General features: G+C 54.5%; 1 protein-coding gene across 1 annotated transcript in view; it reads left to right on the forward strand.

The window, feature by feature from the left end:
• KIAA1671 (KIAA1671 ortholog) overlaps positions 1-15,222 on the forward strand; it is a 127,726-nt gene that overhangs the window by 102,904 nt on the left and 9,600 nt on the right. The window contains exons 7-10 of the mRNA XM_060249843.1: positions 10,831-10,949; positions 12,554-12,797; positions 12,892-13,069; positions 14,076-14,227. Of these exons, the coding sequence (XP_060105826.1) occupies positions 10,831-10,949; positions 12,554-12,797; positions 12,892-13,069; positions 14,076-14,227 (693 nt within the window). The remainder of the gene's footprint in view (positions 1-10,830; positions 10,950-12,553; positions 12,798-12,891; positions 13,070-14,075; positions 14,228-15,222) is intronic.

The following is a 15,222-nucleotide window of genomic DNA, read 5'->3' on the forward strand; positions in this document are numbered from 1 at the left end:
AGGGGGGGTTGAATCTGTGACAGACGCTCTCCCTGTCCTTTGTCTTCCTGGACTCTGGTTTTCCCCGCCCTGCTGCTTTGCTTGTCTCAGCTCCGCTGGAAGCCTTTGGGTAGGGCAGCAGTGTGGCCTAAGAGCTGAATTGTTGGCTGAGGACTGGTTTGAATCCCAGTTTGACCCTGATGCTTGCTGGGCGAGTGTGGGCCAGCTGTGCCCTCTCAACCTGGCCTGCCTCGTGGTGTTCTTGGCACGGTAAGACGGAGGAAGAGAGAGCTGCAGGCACTGCCTCTTCACTTTGTGGGGGAAGGAAGAGTATGGTTTTAAAAACCCAACTGCAACAGGTGCTGGGTCTCCTACTGATAGGCTGTGACATTTGGGATCTCCAGGGCACAGCTTTTGCATGGCAGGCTCCTGCATTGGTGCCTCATAGCCCTTTCTGCTGTGCTGAGCTGATGGCCCGTTGGGTCGAGCTGCCCCTGAATCCTCTTTTGCTGAGCAGAGGTTTGGTTTCAAAGGGCCCCCTGGCTGCTTTCCACCTTGGCTTCTGGAAGGGAGTCAGCCTGCTCAAGAAAAGGCTGTGGCGTCTTGCTGCGGGAATCCTTCCAGATCCCCACTGTCACCGGTGAGGTCACGGGGGATGAGATCCTGCCCACTTCTAGGAACTGTTTATCTGCCGCCACCGCAGCAGCAGCAGCACGCAGAGGAAGGGCCTGGAACTCCAGAGAAGTCTCAGCAGTGGTTCTGGAGGCTTGGCAAGATGCTCAGTTCCTTGTATGCAAAGTTAATCTCTCGGATAGTGAGTATTTGGGAAGCCTTGTTTCTAACTGTGTGTCTGCTGTCGTGTGCTGGCTCTTGTGTCTCAGGTGGGGATTTTGTCCTGAGACAAAGGGGGGCAGTTCTCTGTTGCTTCTCCCTCAGCAATCTTCTTAAAAACCCAAATGCAACAGGTGTAGGCTCTCTTACAGACAGCCTGTAGCATTTGGGATCTCCAGGGCACAGCTTTTGAATGGCAGGCTCCTGCACCCCAGCCTCACAGCCTTTTCCGCCGTGCTGAGCCGATTGCCCTTCCCCTGAGGTTTCTAAGCAGAGGCTGGATAGCTGTATATCAAGCAGAGGCTAGATGGCCATCTGACAGCAATGAGGATGCTGTGAACTTAGGGGGAGGGGTTTGTGAGTTTCCTGCATTGGGCAGGGGTTGGACTAGATGACCCTGGAGGTCCCTTCCTACTCTAGGTTTCTAAGTGGATAAAAGAGTAGTGGCAGGAACCTGGGGTGGGGGGTGGGGAAAGGGCCCCTCGCAGCCACTCACAAAGAGAGACCGCTGCCCGCAAGCTGCTTCCTGCCTGCTGTGAGATCCTGGTGAGCAAGCTGGCTAGCAGACATTTGGAAGTCTCCTCTGCCTCCCTTAGAGGCTGCCTCTTCCTTGTCTCAGTGGTCCACCTGGAAGCATCACCTCCTAGCTCAAGGCAGGAGAACCTGGAGGGTGTGCCGCACCCCTGACGAACCTTCCTGGTGCTGAAGGACTCCCTCAAGTCTGGACCTGTTTCAGAAGCACAACAGAGGAGCTCTTTGTCTGAGCTGGTCCTTAGCCACGCATCCCCTTTCCAGGTGCCCACATCCCTTTTCAGCAAAGCAGCCCCCCAAATTTCTGAGCTGCAACTCAGGGACAGCTTGCACTGCCACCCCCCACCCCCACCCCCCGGCAAGGTGTCTGCAGGGGCTGCTGGACTGCTCTGTGGTGGTAGCAAAAAAGGGGGGGAGACGAATGCCGTGAAGTGTGTGCTCATCTGCCTTGGAATGCTGAGGACATGGCGGTGTGTTCAGGCAAAGAGAGGGATGACTTTGGGGTGCCTTTTTGCAGTCAGTGGCAGGCCTGAAAGAGCGGGCTGTCTCTCAAGCTCAGGGCAAGCTAGCTAAGGGCCAGTTTTGGAAACCAGCGTGGCACAATTATGTGCGCGCCCCTCTATCCTTTATGCTTGCATGCGCACCCAGGGCCACCAAATGGCAGCTGTCTTAAGGCAACCCCGTAGGGCTTTCAAGGCAAGCAACCCTGGACTTCTTTGCTGCTCTCCCATCCGAATACTAGGCAAGACTGATTCTATTGAGCTTCTGACAAGATCAGGCAAGCCTGAGCCAGCCAGTAGACTTTAACCCTTTCCAAGCTTCACTGCAGCCAAACGCGGCCTGTCTCAAGAGAAAATGGGGAAGTATCTTTCCAGCTTGCCATTTGGACAATGGAAGGAGTGGGTCTGTCTGTGCTTGAGCCAAGGCTTCTCTGGGCCCCTCACTCTTGCCTGTCAGGGAACAGCAGTGGCCCTGCTTAGCAGAGCTCAGTGCTTGCGTGCCCCTAAACCTCCGTGTTCTTTGACCACAATTTGGGGGCACGTCCCTTTGTTGAAACTTGCAGCTTGGGGGTTTCTGGGACATGTCTTCACATTCCCTGTCAGCTCAGTGACACAGTTTCAGTAGCACCTGCCAACTAAAGTCAAGGCCATTTATCACCTCTTTATCACCATCTTAGATGGATTCCATTTGCATGCATTCTTTCTACCCAGTGGGCTCAAGGCATGTCACACTTTTAAATTATGATGTAATACAAGACAGCATATGAAAAGGAAAACAAGAATTGAGTATTGGTGGGTGGGTGGGAATTCGGTGGCGATACCACCTTCTGTCCAGTGCTCAAGTGGAACAACCACTACAAGAGACCTCTGGTGCGAGGAGCCCAACGGAGGTCCTAGCTGTACTGCTGGAGAGGGCCTGGCCATCTCCCCTTCCCCTCAGTTCCAGCCTGGGTGAGTGGCTTATCTCCTTCCACAATCCCTGTTAGAATCTCTGTTGGTGTGGACATAAGGGTGGACCTCTGTGACAAAAATGTGTGAGCCAGAGGCTAAAAAACTGTAAGCTAGCTCACACTAACTCAGCTTAGAGGGAACACTGCTCCCAGTGTTCTTCCGGCGGGGATTCAGATCTGCGTTCCTGATGGTGCATACAGGATCACCCTGGTAGGACAGTCAGTCCAGCTCCCGTCAAAGTAGGGCAGGGGCCAAGGTGAGGCGGAGGCAAAGCAAATTGCCCGCAAGGTAGGGCAGTTATGGGGAACACAGCAGCATGGGGACAGGTAGCCTATCCTCTTGTTGTCCTGCTTTACTCTGTTGCTGTTGGAAGGCTTCTCCACGTCTGTTTGGTCTCTCCAAGTTTGGCCAGAATGTGGTGGGTGCCCAAGTGTCACACTGGCAGGGGATCAGGGAGGGTCCTCTACTGGCCACCACCCTGGTAAGGGTCTGTCTGGGAGGGCCCAGAGCACACGCCCAACCCCTGTATGTTGCCTATTAGCAAGCACCTTTTACTGTGCCCAAAGAGACGTGAGGACCCAGGCAGTATAACAACAGGTTTATTATAAGTGCTCAAGAACAACAAGTGAGTATTCATTATAAGTGCAACAGTGAAAGGTTGAAACAGTAAAGGTGATGCAAAGAAAATAACAGCCCTGATGCAACTAACCAAACATTCCCTTCCTCTAATGCCAACAGACTCACCACCCCCTTGGGTAAGGGAACCCTCCTACTGCAGCCTTTCCAGACAGAAGCCTCCCCGGAGGAAATCCACTTCCCTGTCTCTAGCTGGGCCTTCTGTCCTTTCCTCCCAAGTCCCACCCCTGTAGGCTACTTTTCCCTCCAGAACTGCTGCCCACCCAATCAGAGGGACAGAAGGGATCCTGGGAAATGTAGGTCCTCTAGCTACTTTACTGCAGGCTTCTCTGGAGCCTGTAGGCCTCACTAGGCCTAGGATCATGACACCAAGCTAAATCCTTCCCCTCCATATTTCCTGCACAAGCTCTGACAGATATAAAGCATATCAAGGTGTGTGATATTCCAGGCCTCAGCTGGGAGGTATGTTGGGCACGGCGATGGCTCTTTGTGCAGGACCCTGAGTACGTTGGCGATTCAGCTTTTGCCTCTAGGCCCAGAACCACGAGGGGTCATCATGCCACTCATCTCTGTTGTGTTGGCTCTTTTTCCTAAGCAGAAGGGAGGAGATGATTTGGGTCAAACAGTTCAAAGCCACTAGGATTTCTCACGGTCTCACGCTTGATCAGAAGGACTTCTAAAATGGTTTCCCTTCTTTGTCACTTCTGATATATCTTGGCCCAGCTGGGCAGTGCTTCATCGTGCCACCTGGGACAGATAGAGGGCTCAGCAGTCAGAAACATCTCCTGGGCATGCCCCATTGGAGCAAAGGGGAGCTGTACAAAAGTGCTGTCGTTTTGCTGCGTCTTGTGCAGGGTGCCTTTTGCTGCATCTTGTGCAGGGTGCCTTTTGCTGCGTCTTGTGCAGGGTGCCTTTCTGCTCGTGGCCTCTTGACGCCTGCAGTGACAACCATGGCTCTCCAAGGTTGGCTGTTGCCCAAAGTCATGGAGAAACAGGTGGGGCCTTCCCTTGCCAGATGGAAAGCCATCACTCAGATCACCAGGGTTCTGTGTTTTGTAGTTTTAGCCTCCTGGGCACATTACGTTTTCCTGTTCCCAGGCTTTTCCTATTGCTTATACTTGCAAGCAGAAGAAATTTAAAAGCAGGCATTTAAAGGTGTCGAAGTAGCATTGTGCCATCTACTGGACAAAAGCTGGGGCTGTGGTAGTTTGGAGCAGATATAGTCCAGAGAGCTGAAGGAAGGAAGGAGTTTTTGAGCTCAGCTTGCATTTAGACAAACTGTAAGATGTGCCCCTGTTGGTACACCAGCAAACTGAAACCTGCTTTGGCACCAAACTTGTATTTCAAGCCAAGGTTTGAAGCTGGTTTCTTAACCACAACTTTTTGTTATTGTTGCTTGTTGGGACATTTAAGTTCATATGGTGAACCTGCCGATGGCCAGTGTGTGACACAGCAGAGTGTTGTACCAGATGGGTCATTGGCCTGATCCAGCATGGCTTCTCTTCTGTTCTGTTCTTATGAGTAGCCCCACTTGTCCTGGCCACCAGGCAAGAGGCAGGTCCCATCAGCCACAGGGCCCGACAGCAGGGGTCACAGGCCTGAGTCCAGGAACAGGATCGAAAGCGATGTCGGAAGGCAGTCTCAGTCCAGGGTCAGCTTATGAGTTCCAAAAGCTGAGCCAAAAGCAAGTCAAAGGTCAGGTGGGAAGTATAAAACAGGTCAGGCAGCTTATCCCTCCACCTTTCTGCAGCCTTATACAGGGGACTTCCCAATGTGTCTTTCTGGTGCTCACATCAGGCTCTTCCCTGAACATAAGAACATTAGGGAAGCCATGTTGGATTAGGCCAATGGCCCATCCAGTCCAACACTCTGTGTCACATAAGAGAAGCCCTGTTGGATCAGGCCAATGGCCCCTACAGTCCAACACTCTGTGTCACATAAGAGAAACCATGTTGGGTCAGATGAATGGCCCATCCAGTCCAACACTCTGTGTCACATAAGAGAAGCCATGCTGGATCAGGCCAATGGCCCATCCAGTCCAACACTCTGTGTCACAGAAGAACACAAGAGAAGCCATGCTGGATCAGGCCCATGGCCCATCCAGTCCAACACTCTGTGTCACAGAAGAACACAAGAGAAGCCATGCTGGATCAGGCCAATGGCCCATCCAGTCCAACACTCTGTGTCACAGAAGAACATAAGAGAAGCCATGCTGGATCAGGCCAATGGCCCATCCAGTCCAACACTCTGTGTCACAGAAGAACACAAGAGAAGCCATGCTGGATCAGGCCAATGGCCCATCCAGTCCAACACTCTGTGTCACAGAAGAACACAAGAGAAGCCATGCTGGATCAGGCCAATGGCCCATCCAGTCCAACACTCTGTGTCACAGAAGAACATAAGAGAAGCCATGCTGGATCAGGCCAATGGCCCATCCAGTCCAACACTCCGTGTCACATAAGAACATCAGAGAAGCTATGTTGGATCAGACCAATGGCCCATCCAGTCCAACACTCTGTGTCACACAGTGGCCAAAAAACCCAGGTGCCATCAGGAGGTTCACCAGTGGTGCCAGGACACCAGAAGCCCTCCCACTGTGCTCCTCCCAAGCACCAAGAAGCCTCACTGCCCCAGACAGAGAGTTCCAACTATATGCTGTGGCTAACAGCCACTGATGGACCTCTGCTCCATATGCTTATCCAATCCCCTCTTGAAGCTGGCTATGCTTGTAGCTGCCGCCACCTCCTGTGGCAGAGAATTCCCTGCAAGCTGACTTTGCTCCTCTACTTATGAGGAGTCCTCGTAAGTGGACAGGTCCGTGTTGGAGCCTCCAGGCCTGAGGGCAGTACAGGAGGGCCCTGAGACCCTGACCTAGAAGATGGGGCTGCTGTGGCAGGGCAGGGCTTGAGGACAGGTGGGTGGTCCTCCTCTTCCTTCCTCCCCTGTGGGGGGTGGGCTGTGGCTCACTGGCAGAACAGCTGCTTTCAGGAGGAAATGCGAAGATGGTTGCTTTGAGACATAACATTTTCAGAATTGTTTGAAGCCATGGAAAAGACCTGTCCTCTCCAAGCCCCCCCCCCACACTTTTTTTTTGGGGGGGGTGGAAATTTTGGAGTGGGGGATTGAAATATATGCAGTAGTTTCCTATCAAGCCTAAACTTCTTGGACTGAGGCAAAATGATATTAGGTGCATCATTTATAAATTTGGTAGCATAGAAAATTGCACTATTGGGCTTAGTTATGGAATTTAAAATTAGAAATATCTTCATTTTCTGTAAGGAAAATCACAAGAATAACCCTGTACTTGAGGAGTTGCAAACTGCTGCACCCTGTACTACTGGAGCACATCATCTTTCATTTTTGCTATCTGAGAGGCAGGCGAAATAAAAGTTGAAGGCAGAAAACAAAATCTGGAGTAAACAAAAGGAAGTTTATTGTTTGGACTGAAACTCCCTCCTAGAGTCACAGGAAGACTGGCCACAGGTTTGGATATTAAGCTGAATTTTATTGCATTAAAAATAATGAACTTGTAGTAGTGTATGATCATTAAAGCATTTTAGCGTATTGTTGGCAAAATCACGAACATTTTAAAAGGATGTATCAGGGGTTTTTTAGTGCTCTCCAAAATCTTCCACATTTTCTATTCAAAAAATTGAGAAAACCAACAAACTTTTTCATACTGTGTGTTTGAAGGTTCCCCCCCCCCCCCCGTATACCCCCATATTTCCCATTTTTTTCCCACTGGAAGAATTGAAAAAGCCTTTTTTGTGTGCTGTACATTCTAAGTGTGAAAAACGTTATCTTAGGGAAATCTTTACTCATTCTAAAAGAGAAAATATTTGTTGGGAGTTTTTTTTAGTGTCCCCTCCCCCCCCCCAAAAAAAAGTCCTTGGGAGAAATGATGAACAAATGTTTTTCCAACCCCCAACCCCCACCAGCTTCCACATCTCTGCCTCTATCTCCATCTCTCTGCATTTGCTGCAAGTGCTTCTTGTGTGAACTTTGCTGGCTGCACCTCTTCTCCTCTTCTGTTTTCAGAGAGGCATTTCCTGGGCATGGCCTTCCATAAAGAGCTCTTCTGCGGTGGGTGGCACAAAGCGCCTGCATCCCTCCAGGGCCTGGGCTGTGGAGGAGGAGGTGGCATCTTCGCTTCTCCTTGTGGGTGGGTGACCAGGATGCTCCACCGGGCCCTCCCTCTGCATGGCCCGAGCAAGGCTGTTCAGGAGAGGGCTTTTTGGAGGTCATTCATGCATAGGGCTGCCATCAGGCGGAAGGGACTTGATGGTCCTACACACACACACACACACCAAAACTTCAAAGTGCCAAGCAGCAAGGGATGTGTGCTTTGTTCCCTGTGAAATGGGTATTGCCTTGGATGGAAATCATGCTTTTCCACTTGGAAAAAATCTTGACTCTGTACACTTGAGAAATCTCAAAATGTGAAGAGCCAGTAAACGTGGGTTGCTTCCCCCCTTTTCCCGGTCTCATTTTCAGTAAGGGCTGGAGCCGGTGGTGGCGGTCATGGAGCTTTGCTTGTTGTTCTGTGGGAACCAGTCTGAGGGATGCGTGCTGCCTTTTGTCGTTGCCCCGTGGAACTGCTGAGGTGGCTTCTTGTTGTGGCAGGTGGGCGGCTGTGGCTGCGGTGCCAGTCCACCGTTCGCTCTGGCCCTGAATGCTGGCAGCGGGTGGCTGCTCTGAAGCCTTGCAGGCTTGCCACCGTTCCAGACAAGGGCAGAAATTAGTATGGGTTTTCTTCTGCTGGCACATAGAAGCTGAAACTGCTCCTGGATCTTTCTCCTCCTCCTGGCAGGAGGCTGGCCAGTCAAAGGGATCTTCAGAGCTTGAAAGGAGCACCCTCGAGAAGGGAGTCCCAGCTAGTGAGACATGATTTCCCATCCCGGAGCAGGAAAAAGGGAGCAGAACCCTGCAGAGACATGGCTGGGGGAGGGGGGGGGCTTGCAGGACCAGCGGCCCTTTTCTTGCACTCAGCCAGCTTCCTGCTGCTCCGCCTGCCTTAATTAAGGCATCCTGTCCCCCCCCCCCCCCAGCCTACTGAGGGTGACCTCATCGTAGGAGAGTTGCCAACAGACAGGGAGAGCAAGGGTGGGGGTGGGGTGGAATGGGGTCTCCAGACATCATTCTGTCGTGTGGCAGATCAGGGAGGGGGAGGAGGAGAAGTGCCCAATAGAGAAATGTTTAACATATTTGAAGGGGGTTATCTGGGAGAACCAGGTTTGATTCACCACTTCTCCACTTGCAGCTGCTAGAGTGGCCTTGGGTCAGCCAGAGCTCTCTTATCTGGGAGAACCGGGTTTGATTCCCCACTTCTCCACTTGCAGCTGCTGGAATGGCCTTGGGTCAGCCAGAGCTCTCTTATCTGGGAGAACCGGGTTGGATTCCCCACTCCTCCGCTTGCAGCTGCTGGAATGGCCTTGGGTCAGCCAGAGCTCTCTTATCTGGGAGAACCGGGTTGGATTCCCCACTCCTCCACTTGCAGCTGCTGGATTGGCCTTGGGTCAGCCAGAGCTCTCTTACCTGGGAGAACCGGGTTGGATTCCCCACTCCTCCACTTGCAGCTGCTGGAATGGCCTTGAGTCAGCCAGAGCTCTCTTATCTGGGAGAACCGGGTTTGATTCCCCACTCCTCCACCTGCAGCTGCTGGAATGGCCTTGGGTCAACCACAGCTCTTGCAGGAGTTGTCCTTGAAAGGGCAGCTGCTGTAAGAGCCCTCTCAGCCCCACCCACCTCACAGGGTGTCTGTTGTAGGGGAGGAAGGGAAAGGAGATTGTGAGCCGCTCTGAGACGCTGAGATTCAGAGTGTAGGTTGGGCTATAAATTCAATATCATCATCTTCTTCTATTGCAAACATTGCCCATGTGACGAAGGAGAGGGACCACCTGAGGACTCTTCTTTGACACACCTGCCTCCTCGGGTGGCAAAGACTTTCAGCTGCCTCGGCTCCTCCCAGGCCAGGAACCCCGGGGGAATGGATCTTCTGCATCCTCTCACAACTCTATGATTCCCGATGCCTTTGGAACAGGAAAGGGGTTTGATCCTCCTTGGAAGCTGTCCTTTTGGCCCTCAGGGTGTGGGGTCTGTGCTCCTAAAGCCTTTCCAGTTGCAGAGGCCTCCTCCTGCCTTGCCGTCTGGGGCAGCGTTAAGAGACCCAGAAGTGGGTCAAGGCTCTTCCAGCCTTTTGCCCAGGAATGCTGGACACTAAGCATAAAAAGATGCACTTGTTGGGTGTTAACAGAAGGGCAGTTGTTGTGCCTTATTCTAGGGAGGGAAGAAGTTGTGCAGAAACTACAAGAAGTTTCAAAAAGTCTGGACGCTGCTGCCTCGTTCAGTGTCTCTAGCTGGGAGTGGCCCTGGTGTTAACTCTCTTGTAAGCCGTGACCACACCTGTTGGTTACCTTGGCATGGGGTGAAGCAGATTGTGTCTCATATGACTCAGAGTCATTTTGGATCAGGGGCTCAGTAATTGTATCCAATGTGCAAATTTCAGTTACTTTAGAGAACCAATTCGAAATAGACAGTGAGACAGTGTTTTTCCAGTTTGTCGCCATTTCTCACCTGGCCGGAGCTCCTGAAAGCAGCAGCTGTGTGAGGGAGGGCGTGACTGTACAGGCCCTGGGCAGACCCCAGGAACGGCTCACCCAGGGCCTCTGTGTACGCGAGGGTTGCCAAGTCCAATTCAATAATTATGAGGGGACTTCGGGGGAGGAGCCAGGAGACTTTGGGGGTGGAGCCGGGAGCAAGGGTGTGACAAGCATAATTGAACTTCAAAGGGAGTTCTGGCCATCACATTTAAAGGGACCTCACACCTTTTTAAATCCCTTCCTTCCATAGGAAATAATGAAGGATGGGGCACCTTCTTTTGGGGCTCATAGAATTGGACCCCCTGGTCCAATCTTTTTGAAACTTGGAGGGTATCTTGGGGAGTGGCACCGGATGCTATACTGAAAATTTGATGCCTCTACCTCAAAAAACTACACCCCCAGAGCCCCAGATACCCGCAGATCAACTCTCCATTATTTCCTATGGGAATAAGTCTCCATAGAGAATAATAGAGTTCCCAGCAGACATTTTCCACCCCTCCCCCTGCTTCCTGGTGACTCTGAAGCGGGGGGAGGGCCTCCAAACTGGGAGATTCCCTTCCCCCACCTGGGGATTGGCAACCGTAGTTGCAGGACATCCATGGCCTTGAGAGGGGCTCTCCAGCAGTTCGCTTGGCCCAGCCACAGAGGAGGGCTTGGGACGGAGGTGGGGCGGGGGGTCTGTGGAAATTTTAAATCGAAAAGGCAGCAGGGTGTGTGTGTTTGTGTGTGTGTGTGAGCCTGTTGCTGGTGCCCAGGTGAGACCCTGCCACCACTCACACTTTCCTCCTCTTTGTCTGTTGCAGGATCAGCTGAAGCAATGCTTTGGCAGGCCGGCAGCCGAGGCCAAGGACACCGAGACGCTGGTGCGAGAGGCTGACAGCCAGTATGGCACCTGGAGCGACCGGCAGCACAGTGGGGACAGGTGAAGCCCTATGGGGGGAGTGGCAGGCAGGCAGCCGGGAACTGACCTGGGAGGAGGCTCTCCTTCCGCTCTCCGCAGGGCCCCTCTTGCTTCGAGGCCTTTGGAGAGGAGCTCTTCCTGGCCTGTCCTTGGAGGGAGAGGCACGTGCGCTCTGGGTTCCAGGTCCCGTTTGCAGAGCAGGCACACACGACTGGTTTGGGGACTCAGACCTCAGAAGGTTGAGGGCTCCATTCCCTGCTGAAGGGGCTCCGCTGAAAACTCACCTGCTTTGCGTCACCACCTCTTGGCCTGAGGCCTCACCTGGCCGGCTGCTCCCAGCTTCCAGCAACCCACGTTGCTTGCCTCTCCCCTGCCCAATAGCTCACCTCGGGTTGACCCCCCTTCTTTTCTGCCTCTCCCCACTCCAGAACTGCCTTCTCTTACAGACGCAGCTGCCTCTCCCTTCTCTTTCCCTTCCCTTTCAGCCAAGCCCCCCCCCCCGCCTCAACCCCCCATGGCCCTCTGACTCTTCCCTCCCTCCCCGGTGTGTTTGCAGCAGCCTTCGGCTTCCCCAGACTGGAGGACGTCCACGTGGAAGCCCCTGCTCCTCTCCCAGCCTTCCTCCCGGGGGTGGGGGGAGACCTTTGGAATTGCCGGGCGAGGGGGTGGGGGGAGTTGCTCCTGAAGGAGAGCCCAAAAGAGGGGGGCTCTCCTTCAGGAGCACTTGGCAGCTCCTTGACTGTTCAGCTCCGGTGGGGTTTCTTCCTCCAGTGCTTGAGGAGATGCCTTTTCAGCAGTGGCCCCCTGGGCGTGCGAGTGACTGGCCCCACTCCCTGGCAGGCTCCCTGGCTCCTGGCAAAGAAAGGCCCTTGGCCTGGCCTTGTCAGGTGCTCTGTGGGATTCCCCAGTCCCTAGGCCGGATGGAAGCAAGGCCCTGCTTGTCTCTCTGGGGGATGGTGAAGATGCCCCCACCATCCAAGAGGAGCAGCATGGGGCGGGGTGGGGGGGAAGGCTTCTTCCCTGCGTGAAGAAGGAGAGACTGTGGTGCCACCTGCTGGGCAATGAGGGCATTCCCATATAGCCTTTTGCTGGGGTGAGGAAAGATCAGTGGATATTTCGAATCCTCTGAGTTGCAGAGAAGCTCGTGGGGCTTCCTGGGTCCATTTGGTGCAGTGCTGGCGGGGGGTGGGGGGGAGGTTTCTGGGCTCAGTGAGGCCTTGTCTGATGAACTGCAGGGCCCTTCTTAAAAGGTCTCGGGCTCCTGAGCAGCCCTCCGGGGCTTCTGGTGCACATCTGTCACTGCCCTTCCCCCATTTCCTGGGATTCCCTTTTGGGGGTGGGGGTGTCCTTCAGTGTGCAGTGAGGGGAGGGGGTTTAAATTTGCCTTGAGCCCCTCAAGACGAGCAGGGCCAGCCTGCCGCCCCTTCCTTTTGGCTGTGCCGGGCCACCTCGGAGCAGCGGCACTCCGACGCCTGGCTCCAAGGATGGGAGGAGTTCCGGATGGCCCTGAGCCAGCACGGGAGTTCTAGCCCATCTCCAGGGACCCACTTGCGGTTTGTCCTCCTGTCGTCCCAAAGCGGTGGCCGCACAGCACTGCTCACTGGCCGGGGCCGTTGTCCTTGCAGCCTGGTGCCAGAATCGCCTTCCTCCGACAGCAACGTGGCCTCAGCCCGGAAGCAGCCGCCCCCCAGCAGCCGGCTCTCCTCCTTCTCCTCCCAAACCGACCCGGCCTCCACGACTGACCCGCATGACTCCTCCCGGGGCCGAAGGAGCACCAGTCTGGACCGTTCCAGCACCGACGTGGAGTCTGCTGATGGCACTGAAGGCCCAGCACCAGCTGAGGCCTGCCCGGACTTCTCCTTCCTGGAGGTGAGTTGCTGTGAGCGGGCCCCTCGCAGGCCTTGGCAGGCTGAGCCGCACTTCCGGGGTGAATGAGGCATGCCTTGTATTTCCCCTTTCCAAGCAAACACCAGTGCTGGACTCCAGCGCCCTGAAGACCCGGGTGCAGCTCAGCAAAAGGCGGCGCCAGCATCGGGCTCCCATCTCCCACCTGCTCCGGAGAAGCAGCGGGGGAGAGGCCGAGGAGCAGCCCTCCGTGACGGAGGAGGCAAGCAGTGCCTGGATGTTCAAGGATTCTACAGGTAGCTGAAGCAGGAGGTGTGGGGCGGGGGGGGAGTTATCCCACATTCTCAGCATCTACTCAGCAAAACAACAGACCAAGGAAGTGAGCCTGGCTGTGTCCTACAGAGAGAGCAGAGAAATCCCCGGCCTGTTTCCGGGACCAGCAAGCCCAGAGCGAGTGGGAAGGCTCGACTCATTGCAGACCCCTCCCCAGAGATGGTCCTAGAGGGCAGCTGTGCTTTTCTGCAGTCGAACGGCTCAGTTGAGGTCCAGCAGCACCACAGGGAGCAGCAGGATCTTTGGTGTAGAAGCTTCCCAGAGTTCAGGTTGATCTCTGAGGTTCTGCTGGATCTGAGTCTCACTGCCCCCAAAAATTTGATTGGCTGCAACTGTGCACTTTCCAGCATCGGAATTTAGGGGCCCATAGCAGAGGAAGCCATACAGAGTTGGGTGCAGGGAGTTGCCGAAAGAGTAGGGAAGAAGAAGGGGCCTTGTCTGAATGTTGGGGGTGGGGTGAAGGTCAGGGCTGTGGCCCCAAGACTGGGGGGGGGGGATCGGCTGGCAGCAGGAAGGGCTCCAGCTGGCCAACTGGCCTTCCCAGGGAAGGGGACGCTTTGGGGGGACTGGACTTTCCATTGGTCCCTGCTTCCAAAGGGGGTGGGACACGTGTGCTGCTTCGTGTGAGGGTCCAGATTGACAGCTTCTCTTTTTGTGGTCTGTGTCTCTCCCCCTCTCCCTCCCTCTCTCTCCCCCCTCCCTCCCCCCTCTGTCTGTCTCTCCCTCTCTGCCTCCCTCTCTGTCTCCCCCTCTCTGTCTCCCTCCCCTCTCCCTCCCTCTCTCTCCCCTCTCCCCCTCTCTCTCTCCCTTTCTTTCTCTCCCCCTCCCTCTCTCCCTCCTTCCTCTCTCCGTCTGTCTCTCTCTCCCTCCCTCCCTCTCTCTCTCCCCTTCTCTGTCTCCCTCCCTCTCTCTCCCCTCTCCCCCCTCCCTCTCTCTCTGACATCTCTGCTTTCTAAAAATAACCCCAAGCACCACACCTGGATTCTGAAGAAAAGTCAGTGGAGCCTGAAGTGGCGGAGGGGGAGGCGGAGGGGAAGCAGCCCCCACCCTCAGAAAAGCCGCCCGTCTCCCAAGCCCAGCGACTGCCTGTCTTCCCAGGCCTGGACCACTCTGCCCTCAAGGTGACTCCCCGCCTGCTCTCCTCCCCCTCCCGTCAGGCGCAGCTGAGCTGGGGCCTGTAGTGGTGTGTGGAGGGGGGGCATTGTATTTGAACACGCTCACACTACATTGGGCGAGGTCCCGGCGTTTGCTTGCCAGGCTGCAAAACATGGTGCCCTTTAGAAGGGTGTGCTGAATTTCTGGAGGGGGGCAGCGGGCCTGTGTTCTCCTTGGCTGTGAGCCCATTCCTGCTCCCTGGGGTGCCAGGCTGGCCGGGTGCTCCAGAGCTGACCACTAACTATTCAGACCATTGCCATCATCTTATGGTATTGCCTGTGGTATAGCCAGGAGAGCCTAAGATTGTCTGGCAGCCAGAAGTTGCAGCTTTTTTGAGTTTATGCACCACTCGGTGGCAAACTAGACTTGTTTTTAAGCAAGAGACATTTCAGAGTCTCTGGAAACAGCAGAGGCAGGAGGACTAAAAGCAGGGGCCTTTAATACTTCCTTTGAAATGTGCTGGCCCAGGGGCGCTATGTTTATTTAAGCATTTCTATGCTGCCTTTCCACCCAGTCAGGGTCCCCAAGGCAGCAAATGTAAGAACATAAAATGAGCCATTAAAAAGAACATTGAAAACATTGAAAAACCCATCAGAATCAGAGAGGGGGATCTGTGTTTGGGGATGTGCCAAACGAAACAAAAGAGTCTCCTTCCCCTGCTGGCAGGAGATGCTGATAGAGGGAGACGGACCAATCGCCCTGGGGAGGGAGATCTGAGGCTTGGGTGCCCCAACCAAGCAGGCCCCGTCTCAGATCGCCCCTTGTCTCACTTCAGAGTGCAGGGGCAGCAGAGCGGGGCCTCCGAAGGGTTAGCGGGGAGCTTCATGTGGGAGGGGCGGCCCTTGAGGCTGCACATGGTTTTGCAGGGGATGTTCCGCAGTTTGGCTTAGCCATTCTTGAGCCGAAGAGCCTTGGTGTTGGGCTCCATTGTTGCTGTGTTTCGATGCTTCTTCTCCAGCTG

The sequence above is a fragment of the Heteronotia binoei genome, chromosome 11 (assembly GCF_032191835.1).
Source record: "Heteronotia binoei isolate CCM8104 ecotype False Entrance Well chromosome 11, APGP_CSIRO_Hbin_v1, whole genome shotgun sequence".
Classification (NCBI taxonomy): domain Eukaryota; kingdom Metazoa; phylum Chordata; class Lepidosauria; order Squamata; family Gekkonidae; genus Heteronotia; species Heteronotia binoei.